The following is a 16,771-nucleotide window of genomic DNA, read 5'->3' on the forward strand; positions in this document are numbered from 1 at the left end:
GAGACAAAAAGGAGACATAGGAGTTTCTTAAGCAGTAGAAAGAAATGGGTAGACCTGTGACTTAACGCATGTCGAATCTCCCTTTGCCACACTTAATTTTAGTAATTTCTTCTAGTAAGAGAGAAGTTGAACTAGATTCTCCACTGTAAAAAATTCAGGACACCAGGATAGATTCTGGCTTTAACAAACTCCAGTCTATAGTTTAGCTCTTAAAAGTGAGGTTACTATAGATACATGTATTAAATATGCTGGTTTTAAAAAGTGATGTAAATTCATAATTCAGGTTTTAATTATAAATTTTTTCTTTTCTAAGATAAATCATCCTTAGAAAATATCCAGTGGAGTATAGATCCAGCAGCAGATCTTTCTCAATATAAAATGGATATTACTGTAATAGATACAAAGGTAAGTTAACAAAATAAAGGCACATTTGCTTCTTTCTAGTCTATTGGAAAGAACAGTCATCTCTACAACTGTGATTCTTCTACTGATTGACTGTGTGACCATATAAACCCAGTTCCTCATTCCCAGACCCTCTTTTCTGTCTGTACCTGTTCTGTGATCTCATCATGATTATGTCAGTTCCCAAGGGTTCAGTTATCATCTCTGCATATAAGATAAGTATCTCTGTATATACAGTCCTAAGATGTTTTCAGAGCTACAGTCTCATATTAATATCTGCTTGATAAATATGTACATATTGTTATCACAAACATTTCTAAAAGGGAATTGATTTGTTTCTGTTGAGGGCACTGACATCTTTCTAGTGACCTATTTTTGCAAATTTGGAGTCATCCTTGACTCTTCCCTTTCCCTGTTCCTCTTCCTCCCATATGCCTCCATTCAATCAGAAGCCAGTGCTCATCAGTTCTACTTCTCACACACAGTTCTACAGTATCTCACACCTGTCCCCTTCTCTCCATAATTCAGTTCATTATCACCTCTTACACATACACCATTCTAACAGCCTCCTAGCTGAACTTACTTCCAGTTTTTGCTCCTTTCAGTCCGTCTTCCCTACACAGGTGCCAAAATAATTTCTGATAATTTTACTCCACTTAAGAATTTTCAGTGGCCTTTGTCTCTTTGATAAAATACCTTTATAAAACAAAAACTTTTCTATTTGACATTTAACTTCTTCATAATCTGATTCCAGCCTTCGATTTCAGAATTGGGAAATCTGTATGGTATAATAGAAAGAGTACTGCCTCCGGAGTCAGAGGACCTGGGTTCAAATCCTGCTTCTGATGATTACCTATATTGCCTTGTACAACCCACTTAACATCCTTGGGCCTCAGTTTCCTCATCTGTGAAAAGGAATTACGTGGCCCATATGGCCTCTTTCAGGCTGTAAATCTTTGTTCCCAGGACTTATTTTTGCCTCACTATCCTTCATGTATCCTGTTCCAACCAAACTTGCTTACTTGACACTTTGGTACCTTGGAACTGAGAAACAGAGAAGTTAAGGGCTGAGAATTGAACCCAGGTCCCCTGATTTCAAATCCAGCACCCTCCTCTATTCCAAAATGCTCTTGCTGAACCTTGGTATTTCTTCTCCTCCTTCCAGCCATGTTTTTGTACAAGTTGTCCCTCATGCCTATAATATATCACTTAAACTGCTTCTTAAAATTTTTATCTTCCTTCAAGATTCAATTCAATGTCACCACCTGTGGGAAAACTTTCCTAGTTCAAGGGTTCTTAACCTGGGTCTATGAACTTTTTTTAAGACTTTTTGATAACCACCTTTCAGTATCATTCTTTTGAAATCCTATCTGAGAAGGACTCTCAGTTTCACCAGACAACCAAAGTGGCCCATAACACAAGGTTGAAAACCCCTACCCACCTTGTTAATGCTCTCTTCTCAAATTCTCTTATCTATCTATCTGAGAACATGTCCTCTTCCCCAGTACAGTATGTGCTTTTTGAAGGCACATATTTGTTCATTGAATGAATTTCTAAAATAGGAAAAATAAGAGCTATATGACGTAATTTGTGCTGTGTCCATGAGTTAAATTGGGTGACATGTGAAAGAACAATTTGCAGTGTATTAAGAATCCCTGTGTTGAAAAAGCATCAATGTAGCTTTGCAAGTGAAATACTGGCATAGAATCCTGAATTTGGAGTCAAGAGCCCTGGGCTTATTATATCCCACCTAAGACATCAACTGTGTCACTTTCAGGAAGTCACTGCCATTTCAGGGCATAGAGTTATGGATTTAGAGCTAGCAAAGACTATCTGACAGACATCATCAAGTTCAGCCCCCTCATATAAAAGAAAATGCAAGCCCAAAGAGGCCGTGAATTGTCCACCGTCACACAGGTACTATAACTGGCATTTGAACCCTGGTCTTCTGACTCCAAATCCAATGTTGCCCATGCTACAACATGGGAAAAGATATATCCATTACCTACTTAACAAGTTGTTGCAAGTTAAGTACTCTGCAAAATTTACAGTGACATATAAATGAACCATTATTATTAGGTCACAAAGCAGCAATTTTAGAAAAATTACTTCATTAGTTTGCAAGATAAACTTGTTAATAGTATTTTATATCTTTTAGTTGACCAGTATCAAATGCTGCAAATACAAAAGCTCAAAGTAAAAATCAGGAATAAAAAATTTTCATCATTTTGTTTTATACTTGGGTTTTGTGTCATTTAAGAAATTATTTTTAGTTTGTAAGATTGTATGTGATTATTTTAATTACTAGAGAAATTTAAAAAACAAAAGTAGGTTGTATTCACTATGTTCTTGCTGTCCGCAACAGCTACCAGATTTTGAGGTAAATGAGAAAGGATAAGGCAGGAGAACCTTAGGTTTACCAGTAAAAGGCACCTTTTAAATTAAATAGGTACCTATTACTCATAAAATCCCTAGGGGTCTTATTCCCTTATGAGTTGGTAAACAACGTATCTGTCATAAATGTAAGCTATGTATACATTTCACAAGTTTTAAAGGGATAATTAACGAAAATGTGAATTTTTTTATATTTATTCAGGATGGTAGTCAATCAAGATTAGGAGGCGAGACTATGGACATGGACTGTACGTTGATTAGTGAAACTGTGCTTTTAAAAATCAAGAAGCAAGAGCAGAAGGGAGAGAAAAGTCCAAGTAAGGTTTGATTTGGGGGAAGGGGCCTTAAAAAAGGATTTACAGTTGCATTCATGTTGCATGATCACAGGATTATAGGATTTGAGCTGAAAGGAACCATAAAGAGCATCATGTCTAGTCAGCTTGTTTTACAAATGAAGAAAAACTCACCACATCACTATAAACCTTTTTTCTATTTTCTTTTGGTTTATATATTCTCTCAGTCATATCCAAAAGAAAGTATTTGGGAGATTTCATTGAAGAAATATGTTTGAACCCAAAATTATTGCATTGCTTTTTAAGAAATTACTCAGAGCCTTTTGAAGAATTGAAGAAGAGTTGTAAAACTGACTCTTAATATATATTAGAAGCATATGTTATTTGTAGATTAAAACAATATTATAAAATTACTTTTTGAAAAAGCCTGACAGGGAAAAGAACAAACGTTTATGAAGCACCTACTGTGTGAGTTAGAGGCAAATTGACTTAACAACTAATAAATGTCTAAGGCCAGATTTAAACTAAAGTCTTCCTGATTCCAGGCCCCACACTCTATCCACTGTGCCATTTGTAAGTGAGCCAACATTCTAAGGAAGGTGCTTCATTCCTTTATCTTTCTCCAGTTACATTTTCCTACTTCTCTAGAAAAGAAGAATGGCTAGATTAGAAGTCTCCAAACTCTGGTGTGGAGCTAATTAACTCCTCACCTGAAACATTTTGATCTTTTGGAATGGATGAGATAGGAAGAGTGGTGATCATTACATTTTTTCCTGTACATCACTGCCATTTCAGCAAGTGAGTCATTAAGAAGATAGTATGGCCAAAAATCACTGCTACCACCACCATCATAGCCCCCACTTAAAGGCTCCCAGACATCTCACACTGAAGCAGAAGGAGAGATACATTGCTTGAAACCATATTCATGCCCTCCTTTGATATATTGGTAAGGAATAAAAAAGGATACCTATTGGTAGAGCTACTGAGCTATTAACAACTTGTTGGGGGTTCTAAAGCTAGGTCAGATTCCACATGATTCTCTATCTTCTACTTAAGGCAGAAAAAACAAGCAACTAGAGTCTTGCTCATTTTTCATGTTCCCTCATATCTCACCCATTATCTCCCCAAACCATCTACCTGAGCAAATCAGAATTTGTAAATTTGTAATATTTGCTTATGTCTGCAACTCTATATCTCCTGCTAGAGAATAGCCAATTGTATGTATGATATCTACTATCTAGTTGCCTAGAGCAGAAGGCTAAGTAAGTATTTAAAAATTTTGATTTAAAGGCTGATTATATAACCAGAGAAGCAGAGAGTTTTCAGAATGTGTCAGTTCAGGTTTTAAGTAATCATTTTGGCTGTGTCATATTAAAACATTAGTGGATAACTGTGTAGTTACAAAAAGGTGAATTCTAGGACTGGACAATGGAAGCTTCAGGGAGGTAAATTTTAATGTGATATAAGGGAGAACTTTCCAGCTGGAGTTGTTCAACAGCCAAAAATAGATGTCTTAAGTATTAAACTCTCCATCACTGGAAATGTTTAAGCAGTGACCATAAGAGATAGTACACACAGGAAATTATTATATTTGTTTTGGGGGGGCAATTGAGGTTAAGTGATTTGCCCAGAATCACTCAGGTAGTAAGTGTCTGAGGCTGGACTCAAACTGAGGTCCTCCTGACTCCAGGGCCAGTGCTGTATCCACTGTCCCACCTAACTGCCCAGAAATTCTTACGTTTGGTGAAAGACTGACTTTCATACTCTCTAAGGTCTCTTCTGATAATAAGATTTAATAATTATATTACTTGATAGTAAGAATACGAATTCATGAGCATGGCAATCTTCATGATTCATGTATCAAATGTATCTTTAGAACAAAAATATTTAAAGTCTGTTGTTCAGTCATTTCAGTAGTTTGTGACTCTTTGTGACCCCACTTGGGATTTTCCTGGCAAAGATACTGGAATGGTTTGCCATTTCATTCTCTAGCTCATTTTACGGATAAGGAAACTGAGGCAAACAGGGTTAAGTGACTTGCCCAGTGTTACACAGCTAGTAAGTGTTAGAGGGCAGGTTTGAACTCAAGTCTTCCTGGCTACAAGCATGGCTCAAGGGAAGGTAGTTTCCCTTGTTTGAAGTTAGAATTAGTTATTCTCCACCCAATAGCATATTTTGGGCCACTTTAGGTAGGATGTTAAAGAATATTTTTAACATTAGGCATCTGCCAGTATTTCATTTGGCCTAAATTTCTTGTTCGATTATGTCTGGAAACTTCAAGCATGGTTACTTTTGGCTTTTTCATTGAATGAAGGCTACTTAAGAAATGTTGCCATGAGTCAACCGTATTCGAATTGGAAATAGAACAAATTGGGCAGTTGTCTACTTTTTTTCTTATAAAATGTGACTTTAAGAAAAAATTTTAGAAGTAAACCATGTCTACACTTAAAATAACTTTTTTTGAGTAATTTTGAAGAGCATCTTCTAAATCACTAATGATTAGAGAATTGCAAATTATGATACTCTGAGGTACCACCTCAAACCTATCAGATTGACTAACATATACAAAAAGGAAAATGACAAATATTGGAGGAATTGTGGAAAAGTATGGACACTAATGCATTGTTGGTGGAGTTGTGTACAGGTCCAACCATTTTGGGGGGCAGCTAGGTGGTACAGTGGGTAGAGTGCAGGGCCTGAAGTCAATCTGGCCTCAGACACTTACTAGCTATGTGACCCTGGACAAGTCTCTTAACCCTGTTTGCCTCAGTACCTCATCTGTAAAATGAGCTGGAGAAGGAAATGACAACATACGTTGGACGTGAGCTAGTAATTTAAAACTTGAATGGGGGCATTCAGTGCCAAGATGGTGGAGTAAGGAAGCCTCTGAAGCTCTCCCAAATTCACCTCCAAACTAGAAAACTGCATCAATTTATCTGGGAGCAGGGAGGCAGCTTGGACTGAAGTCCAAGAGCAACAGTAGCAGCGGCTAACCTCACAGCAGGGGGCCTGTAGCAAGGTTCCAAACCTAGGACAGTCCACCAGCAAGCCTGCAAACCAGCAGTCTCCCCCACCCCCCCGGGCAGGTGAGCAGTCCTCACCCCCTACTCCCCAGTGACCCCACCCCAGCACAAGACACCAGAAAGGCCTTGACCTGGTTGCTGATGAGCAGTGAAGCCCTGCCTCCTGGCTGGCCAACAATGAGACACCCCCCACCCCAACCCCTGGGGCCTGCCAGCAGAGAGACTGTGTTTCCATAGCAACCTATCAGCAGGGCCCCACCCCTGGGACAAACAAGGAACAAGATCTCTCCTCCAGGCCCAGTTACCAGAAAAACTGTTACAATAGTAACCCAGAAGAAAGGTGGTGCTGCCCCATCCACCCCTTTCCAGCCCAGTACAAGTCAGAAGGGTAACTTTCCCTCTAGTGAAAGCAAGCAGCTAAGCCCTGAAGCCCAGTGAAAGCCAGCAGTAAGAATGTGAGCTCCATCACAAAGCTTGACAGTGCAGGATCAGAGCCCAATTCTCACATAAAAACACTTGTCATAAAAAAGGCAGAAAAAATTAGCAAAAAGTAGAACTTGACTATAGAAAGTTACCATGGTGACCTTGAGGACCAAGGTATAAACTGAGAAGAGGACACTAGTGTCAAAATGCCTACATATGAACCCTCAAAGGAAAAATGTAATTTGGTCTTAGGCCCAAAAAGAATTCCTGAAAGAGCTTTAAAAAGCAGATTAGAGAAATAGAAGAAAATATGTGAAAAGAAGTGAGAGTAATGCAAGATAATCATGAAAAACGAATCCGTAGCACTGAGAAAGAGATACAAAAATTTATTGAGGAAAATAACTCCCTAAAAAATTAGAATTGGCCAAATGGAAAAGGAAGTACAAAAACTCAGTGAAAAAAACAATTCCTTAAATATTAGAGTTGAGCAAGTGGAAGCTAATAACTATGAGATGTCAAGATATGATAAAAACAAAATAAAAAAGGAAAGTATATGGAAAAACAGCTGACCCAGAAAATAGATCCAGGAGAGATAATATAAAAATTATTGAACTACCTGAAAGCCATGATAAAAAGAAAAAAAAAGCCTGGACAGCATCTTTCAAGAAATTATCAAAGAAAACTGCCTCAGTATAGTAAGAACCACAGGGCAAAATAGAAATTGAAAGAATCTACCAATCACCACCTGAAAGAGATCCCAAAATGAAAACTCCCAGGTACATCATAGCCAAATTCCAGACCTCACAGATCAAGAAGAAAGTACTGCAAGCAACCAAAAAGAAACCATTCAGATATTGTGGAGCAACAGTCAGGATTACATGGGATTTGGCAGCTTCCACATTAAAGAACTGGAGGGCTTAGAATGTGATATGCTGGAAGGCACAAAGGAGTTAGGATTACAACTAAGAATCACCTACCCAGCAAAATTGAATATAATCTTGAAAAATGGATATTTAATGAGAGGACTTCCAAGTATTCCTAATTAAAAACCAGAGCTGAATTAAAAATTTGACCTCCGAATGCAAGACTAAAGGGAAATATAAAAAGGTAAAAATGAAGCAAGAAAGAGAAAACATAAGAAATTCAATAAGGTTAAATGGTTTCTATTTCTGCATGGCAAGATAATATTTGTAACTCAGCTTTATTACTATAAGAGCAGTTAGAAGGAGTATATATAGATAGAGTGTGGATATATAAGGTAACTTTGATGGAATGATGCCCCCATCAGGAAAAAAAACAAAAAACAAGATTAAGGTGTGAGAAAGAAAATTGCACTGGAGTAAGGAGGGGGAAGATTGAATGGGGTAAATTATCCCACAAAGAAGAGGCATGAAAGAGCTATTATAATGGGAGGGGGGTGGTGGGCAAAACTTAAACCTTATTCCCATCAAAATTGGCTCAAAGAGGGAATAACATACATACTGAATTGTATATAGAAATCTGTCTTACCCTATAAGGAAGTAAAAAAAGACAGGGGTAATAGAAGGGAGAAGTGGGATAAAAGGGAGGGTAGATTGGGAAAAGCTGTGATCAGAAGTAAAAGACTTGTGAGGAGGGAAAGGGTAGGGGAGAGTGAGAGAGAAGGGTAAAATAGCAGGGAGGGAAATGCACAGTTATCATAACTATAAATGGGAATGGGATGAACTCACTCATAAAATGGAAGGGGGTAGCAGAATGGATTAAAAACCAGAATCCTACAGTGTGTTGTTTATAAGAAACACATTTGAAGCAAAGCAATACACACAGGGTTAAGGTAAGGGGCTGGAGCAGAATTTATGATGTTTCAAAACAGGGGTAGCAATCATGATCTCAGACAAAGCAAAAGCAAAAACAGACCCTAATTAAAAGAGATAAGGAAGGAAATTATATCTTGTTGAAAGGTACCATAGACAATGAAGTCATATCAGTACTCAGCATGTATGCACCAAATGGTGTAGCATCCAAATTTTTGAAGAAGTTGAATGGGTTATGGGAGGAAATAAATAATAAAATGATACTAATGGAGGACCTCAGATTTCCCTCTCAGAACTAGGTAAAAATGCAACCAAAAAAATAAATAGGAAGTTAAGCAAGTGAATAAAATTCTGGAAAAATTAGATAAGGGATAGATCTCTGGAGAAAATTGAATCAGAATAGAAAGGAATATACCTTTTTCTCAGTAGTAAATGGCACCTACACAAAAAAATTAACCATATAAATAAAACCCTTGCAACCAAGCAGAAATAGTAAATTTGTCCTTTTCAGATCATAATGGAATAAAAGTTAATTTCAGTAATGGCAGTGGAAAGAGAGATTAAAGATTAATTGGAAATTAAATGCTGAAAAATAAGTGGGTCAAGGGACAAATCATAGAAACAGTCAATTTCATTAAAGAAAATGATGACAATGAGAAAACATCCCAAAATTTATAGGATGCAGCCAAAGCAGTACTTAGGAGAAATTTTATATCTCTAATTGCTTACATCTGCAAAATAGAGAAAAAGCAGATCAATGAATTGGGCATGCAACTAAAAAGCCTAGGAAAAGGCCAAATTAAAAATCTCCAATTAGAGAACAAATTAGAAATCCTGAAAATCAAAAGAGATTAATAAAATTGAAAGTAAGAAAACCATTGAACTAGTAAAACTAGAAGCAGGTTTTATGAAAAAAACTAATAAAATACATAAACCATTGGTTAATTTGATTTAAATAAGGAAAGAGGAAAACCAAATTATTAGTATCAAAAATGAAAAAGTTGAAATCATCACCAATGAAGAGGAAATTAAAACAATTGTTAGGAGCCATTTTGCCCAATTATTTGCCAACAAATTTGACAATCTAAATGAAATGGATAAATATCTACAAAAATACAAATTACCCAAATGAACAGAAGAAATAAAATACTTAACCCAATCTTAAAAAAAGAAGTTGAACAAACCATCAGTGAACTTCCCAAGAAAAAATCCCCAGGACCAGATGGATTCATAAGCAAATTCTACCAAATACTTAAAAAAAAAATTAATCCCAGTGCTATATAAACTATTTGGAAAAACAGGTGAAGGAGGAGTCCTACCAAATTCCTTTTATGACACAAATATGATGCTGATACCTAAACCAAGAAGTGAAACAGAAATTATAGACCAATGTCCCTAATGAATATTGCTGAAAATTTTTTAAATAAAATACTAGCAAAGAGATTACAGCAGTATATTACAAGGATCGTACACTATGACCAGGTGGGATTTATACCAGGAATCCTGGGCTTATTCAATATTGGGAAAACTATCAGTGTAATTGACCATATGAGTAACAAAACCAACAGAAATCACATGATTATCTCAATAGATGGAGAAAAAGCCTTTGACAAAATACAGCACCCATTATTGTTAAAAACACTACAGAGCAAAGGAATAAAGGGACCTTACCTTCAAATGATAAATAATATTTATCTAAAACCATAAGCAAGTATTATCCATAATGGGGATAAGCTAGAAGCCTTCCCAATATAATCAGGGGTGAAGCGTGGATGCCCATTATCACTTCTCTTATTTAATATTGTACTAGAAATGTTAGCTATAGCAATGAGAAGAAAAAGAAATTAAAAGAATTAGAATAGTCAGTGAATAACCAAAACTGTCTTTGGAGATGATATGATGGTATACTTAGAGAATCAACTGAAACAAGCTACTGGAAATAATTAACTGTAGCAAAAGTTGCAGGATATAAAATAAACCCACATAAATCTTCAGCATTTCTATATATTACCAGCAAAGCTCAGCAGCAAGAGATAGAAAGAGAAATTCCATTTAAAATAACTGTAGATAATATAAAATATTTAGGAGTCTACCTGCCAAGATAAACCCAGGAACTATACGAACACAGCTATAAAATACTTTTCACACAAATAAAGTCAGATCTAAACAACTGGAAAAATGTCAATAGACTGAGCCAATATAATAAAAATGACAGTTATACCTAAATTAATCTATTTATTCATTCCCATACCAAACTATCAAAAAATTATAGAGCTAGGAAAAATAATAGCATTCATTTGGGAAGAAACCTCAAAGTTATAAAAGGAATGAAAAAAAAATATGAAAGAATGTGATCTTGCCATTACCAGATCTCAGACTGCATTATAAAGCAGTAGTTATCAAAACAGTCTGGTACTGGCTAAGAAATAGAATGGTAGATCAGTGGAATAGATTAGGTACAAATTACATTATAGTAAAGGACCATAGTAACCTAGTATATGATAAACTCAAAGATTCAAGCTTTTGGAACAAAAATCCATTATTTGATAAGAACTACAGGGAAAACTAGAAAACAATGTAGCAGGAAGTAGGTGTAGGTCAACATCTCAGACTGTATACTAAGATAAGGTTAGAAGGGGTACATCATTTACACATAAAGGATGACACCATAAGCAGATTAACATAGTATGGAGTGGTTTATCTTTCAGATTTATGGATAAGGAAAGATTATGAGACCAAAGAAGATAGAGCATTACAAAATGTAAAATAGATATTTTGATTATATAAAATTTAAAAGCTTTTGCACAAACAAAACCAATGCAACCAAAATGATAAGGAAAGCAGAAAATGGGGGGGCACAGAGCGGGGGGTGGTTTGCAACAGTTATCTCTGATAAAGGACTCATTTCTCAAATATATAGAGACCAGAGTCAGATTTATAAAAATACAAGTCATTGCCCATTTGATAAATGGTCAAAGGGTATGAACAGGCAGTTTTCAGATGAAGAAATCAAAGCTATAGTTACATGAAAATGTTTTAAATCACTATTGATTAGAGAAATGCAAATTAAAACTACTCTGAGGTACCACCTCACACCTATCAGATTGGCTAATACAACAAAAAAGGAAAATGCTGGATTTTGGAGGGGTTTTGGGAAAACTGGTATACTAATATGTTGTTGGTGGAGTCGTGAATTGATCAGCCATTCTAGAGAGTAATTTGGAACTGTGCCCAAAGGGCTGTACAACTGTGTATACCCTTTGATCCAGCAATAACATTGCTAGGTCTATATCCCAAAGACATCCAAGAAAAGGGAGAAGGACTTATTTGTACAAAAATATTTATAGTAGTTCTTTTCGTGGTGGCTAAGAATTGGAAATCTGAGAGATGTTCATCAACTGGGGAATGACTAAACAAGCTGTGGTAAATGATTGTAATGGAATATTATTGTGCTATAAGAAATGACAAGCAGGGTAATTTCAGAAAAACCTGGAAAAGACTTACATGAACTGATACATAGTGAAATGAACAGAACTAGGAGAACATTGTACACAGTAACAGCAACATTATCTGTTGAAGAATTGTAAATGACCTACCTGTTCTCATCAATACGTTCCCAAAGGACTAATGATGAAGCATACTATCCGCCTCCAAAGGAAGAACTGATATTGATTGAATAGAGCCTGAAGCGTCTTATTTTTTACTTTCTTTCATTTTTTTCTTTTATTCAAGCTGTATACAAAATGACTAATATGGAAATGTTTTACATTTAAAAAAAAAATCTTGAATGGATCTTTGATCTCCTTCATCTGGAAGTGCCCTCCAGCAATGCTGAGTGTTATGCATCTGGGTCTGCCCATCCTATTTGACTTTTTACCATGACCTTCCATTAGTTTGCCATAGAGGTTCCACCTAACAGGCTGGAATCCTTTCTTTCATATGACATCACCAGAGTACCAATGGAATACTTAGGCTCTCCTCCTGTCATCTCTTGCCCTTGACACACAGCCAGCCTCTTAGTTCCTAGATTACTCCTTTTATTCCTCTTCTTCATTTCTTCAGTTGTTATATGTTACAGCCTACTCACACTAACCAACCACATTGCTAGTAATTTAGAGGAAAAAAACTATCAAAATTTTATAATTGTCCCTATTTTTAAAATGAAGTTATTTTTAATATAGCTGAGACATTTTGTAGCCACATTGTAAAACTTCAGGTTCTTTTGTAAATCTGATGTAACTCCATGGCATTCAGAGTTAGTGTTCCTTGACCCTTATACTTATGTATGTATGAATTGTTCATTGCCCAAAAACAACTTATTTTTTCCATAGAACAAGAAAGAAAAGTGAATGACAGCCTATCTGAACTGTTTGACCAGACAACACGTGAAGAATATGAATCCTATTTGGCAGATAGTTCTCCACTATGTGAGCCAGAAGAAAATCTCCAAGTAGAAGATGAAGAAGAATTATCAGTTGCTGCAAAGAAGCAAAACAGTAAGTGTGTTCGTCCTTTAAAGTGTAGTTTGTCTTTTAATCAGTTGTTCATGAAAATTGTAGTGCAACCTTCTTAATCAGGACTAGACCTGCTGGAAGTTAATGTGCTAATTAAATGATCATTCTAATTAAAAGAGGCTTGTACAGTGGTTCATTTAGTTGTTTTCACTTCTCTCATTTGAATTGATTTTTAAAATAAATTAATTAAAATTTCATGTTGAAACTAAATTAACAGTTATAGAGTAGGAAGGGGAATGGGAAAAAATTTAGAAAAAAAGATAAGTAATTTAGACCTGTCTTCTCCCATTTCAGATACCCTTATTACTTAAAGTAGTTAAGGGTGCAGGTAGGCTTAGAATCTTTTTCAGGTGACATTTACATAGGTGGGATAAATGTTAAAGGAGGACTATTATACTTAAATGAAATTATAGTCTGAATTGGAATTTTCTAAGGCAGTAGAACTACAATCTAATATGGGATCAAACCAAGCGGAATCATTTACAGCTATTCAGACAAGACCTTTGTTAAGCTATTCTGCCAAGAACAATCAGAAAGTAGTGTGGGTACTAACAGGATCATCTTTTTTAAAGAAAAGGTTCTTTCACAAGTCAGAGTTAATTACTGGTTTCTTTTGTAAAAGAATTTCTCTCCAAAATCAGGCAAGCATAATCACTAAGATACAGGCAAGTATCTTGCTTTTGTGAGCAAGAAGGCACCCATGGTAGGATAAGACTCAGACCTCACTTAACATAAATTTTCTGAATAATTGAGAACATACTTAAGCCCCAGTAATATATTTTGAAGATTCATGCCTAATTAAAGGGGAAAGGGAGAGAATAAGAAGGGGAGACAGAATTAAAGACATCTTAAAATTTAATTTTCTAAAAGAAGCTGATGAATCAGCAGGTGGCATCTAATTTACATGCAGTAGGCTGCATTTCAGAAGTTCATTTTTAAATCATTTGTTTGGAACTCAGAACATGTTTTCCCATAAAAATACAGAGCAATTTTTAGATCATCCCACAAAAGCTTACATAGTTCATATTTCTGTAGTCCAAAAAAATGAAAATAAGAAGTCCGTAGGCTTTACAGACTTGATCATCTATAAATGTTCTCCTTAAAGCAACACTGTGACACTCTAAGGCAGGCAGTTCAAGTGTTATTCTCATTTAACTGATGAATGAATCCCAGAGATTGGTGAGATGACTTCCAAGTTCACCTGTCTAATAAGTTTGGAACTCTTCACAGGGATTAGGACTGGCCTGATGATTTCATTGGTAGAGGGAACTCCCAGAGTAAGAAATTCTCTGCACCACTCCAGATCCATACCCCTGACACTTATGTCTTAGAGAATCACCTGCCCTTGTGTCAAATGCAATAAGAAGTGAGAGCCATAGAAGTGAGAGCATACAGAAGGATTCCTGGGGACCCCATATTAACATAGAAAAACTACACATTAATATTACCTGTGCTTTATTGTGTTTTACTTATTTTGTTAAATATTTCCCAATTACATTTTCCGCTGGTTTGGGCTACCAGGCATAAATCATGTGTTTGCTACCTCTGGCCCAGAGCATTGAGAAGCAAAATGGCTTGTCCAGAGTCAGAGCCAGCACATGTGGCAGAGGCAAAGCTTGGAGCCGGGTCAGCCTTTCTTCAAGGCTGGCTCTATCTGCTGTTCCATGCTGTCCCTCACAAGTCTTTTCATGGTAGCATGAAATAACCTGACCATTATTTGTAACTTTTTTAATAGGAAAAGTCATTCAGAGTTTCTAACTTGAGCTGCTAGTAAAAACAGCTTTATTCTCTTTAAACTTGTCAAGCAGAGGGAATAGAGATCAAAGCTCTGAGCCCCAAATAGTAATGTCTCACGCTTCACATTTGTATTGAAAATGCCTACCATAGACGTTTTTGTGTGCATGTCATGGGCACAAATGGCCATTTGGGTTTTATGTAGATAGAAAAAGGAACACCGTATATAAAACCAAAGTTTGAACATTTGCCCAAAGATGTGGAATACAGAAGTTGTCTGACTTTTGCATTCACAGAAAAATATATTTATAGATTGTTGCAAAGCTAGAGAAATAAAAAATGTTAATATTTCAAGCAAGTTCTTCAAATATTTATTAGTACTTACGACCATTTACCTCATCATTTAAAATATATGGCTCTCTAGGGGGCAGCTAGGTGGCGCAGTGAGTAGAGCACCAGCCCTGGAGTCAGGAGGACCTGAGTTCAAATGCGGCCTCAGACACTTGACACATGTACTAGCTGTGTGACCTTGGGCAAGTCACTTAACTCCAATTGCCCTGCCAAAAAACAAACAAACAAAAAAAATATGGCTCTCTATATCAGATTGCTATGCCATCTTGAGGAGGGGGGAGGGAGTAAGAGAGGAAAAAAATTTAGAACTCATTCAGAATCTTGTAAAAGTGAACTATCTTTACCTGTAATTGGAAAAAATAAATTACTATGAAGTAGGGGGGGAAAATAAGATATATGGTTCTCTATAATAACAGTATAGGCATCTGGTAGATTTTAGTTAAACCTTATAAATTTCCCATTCGTAATACCTATGAAGCTTCTTTTGGCTTCTCACTTTTCCTTTCAGGTTGTTGCCAGTGTCTTAGCTCTTGGTTTAAACATTTTTCCTATGACCCACTGAAATGGTGTTTATTTAAACCTTTTTTGAAAGAAAAATTTTTGAAAGCTTTTGTTACTTCTCGTGTGTGTGTGTGTGTGTGTGTGTGTGTGTGTGTGTGTGTGTGTTTACAAACCTTTCTATGTCAGTGATAACAGGTACTACTAACAACGAAAAAGGGTTTGGTTTTTTTGTCTTTTCCTTTTACTATACCGTACTTCTAAAGTGTGATCTATGCCAAGTGCTGTCATTTCTTTATTATCTCTTTGGTAGAGTGGGGGTTGGGGTGAGGGCCCTGCAGTCTGACTTCTACCCATATTACCCTGACAGAACTATCTTCTTCAAGGTCACCAGTGACCTTTTCTCTGCGTGGTTTTTAACACTGTAACTTTTTCTTCCTTGACTTTTTTGATAGTCTACTCCTGACATATTTCTGAAGTAGTCAAGGTGGAATGGTCAGAACACATGAGTTTGAGTATTACTGTCCCTGCCACTTATTAATATGGCAGCCTTAGGCAAGTCACCTCACCCGCCTCCAGGTGCACTCTCTACAACGTAAGGAGAGTGCATTTCATTATCTCCAAGGTCCCTTTCAGCTGCAGTATATTATACGTGATGATTTCAGTTGTACCTCTCTGGCCGCCCTGTTTCCTTCCCTTGCTTTGTGTACATCACCCCTCAATGTGTGTTACACCAAAGTTCAGTCCTTATCTCTCTGCTCTTCTTTATGTTCAGTTTATTCTTAAAGCGGCTATAATCACTAAACTTGACTTCTGTGAGCTCTAGATGTGCCTACTGAACATTTCCACTTACACATCCTGCTTCACCACATTTCTCCTATCCAGTCTTTCCTTGCAATCCCTGTTTCTATTAGAGATAACTATGCTAGCATGGTTTAAACTCCTGTCAGCTTGTGCCTAAAATTAAGTTTCTTCACCTCTAGCCTCTGCTCCATTCTGTTTTATGCTCTGTTACCAGAAAAGTCATATAGCTCAAAAATCTTCAGTAGCTCTCTGCCTAAAGAATGAAGATCATACTCCTTAGACTGGCATTCAAAGCCTTCTACCTTCTAGTTCCTATGCCCCTTATCTCCCACTTTTCCCTTACATATGAATTCTTGCCTCTAGATATCTTCATTTTCCCTCCTCACTCCAGTCTCTGCATCATGTAATCTGCTTCCCTGTCTCTTCTACCTTGCCTGCCTTTTCCCCTTCTCTCTAGCTTTCTGTTTTTCAAGGCCCATCTTGGTTATTACCCTCTATGAAACCTTCCTCAGCTTCTTCAGTCCATAGTGATAGCTCTTCGG

At 36.6% G+C, this 16,771-nt stretch overlaps 1 protein-coding gene across 2 annotated transcripts in view; it reads left to right on the forward strand.

Moving 5' to 3' along the window:
• The window catches only part of RBBP8 (RB binding protein 8, endonuclease), a 93,639-nt gene that overhangs the window by 68,473 nt on the left and 8,395 nt on the right, over positions 1 to 16,771 (forward strand). For both annotated transcript variants that reach the window (XM_036741240.1, XM_036741242.1), the window contains exons 13-15: positions 314 to 405; positions 2,999 to 3,113; positions 12,660 to 12,824. In XM_036741240.1, the coding sequence (XP_036597135.1) occupies positions 314 to 405; positions 2,999 to 3,113; positions 12,660 to 12,824 (372 nt within the window). The remainder of the gene's footprint in view (positions 1 to 313; positions 406 to 2,998; positions 3,114 to 12,659; positions 12,825 to 16,771) is intronic.

Source organism: Trichosurus vulpecula, chromosome 1, assembly GCF_011100635.1.
Source record: "Trichosurus vulpecula isolate mTriVul1 chromosome 1, mTriVul1.pri, whole genome shotgun sequence".
Taxonomy (NCBI): domain Eukaryota; kingdom Metazoa; phylum Chordata; class Mammalia; order Diprotodontia; family Phalangeridae; genus Trichosurus; species Trichosurus vulpecula.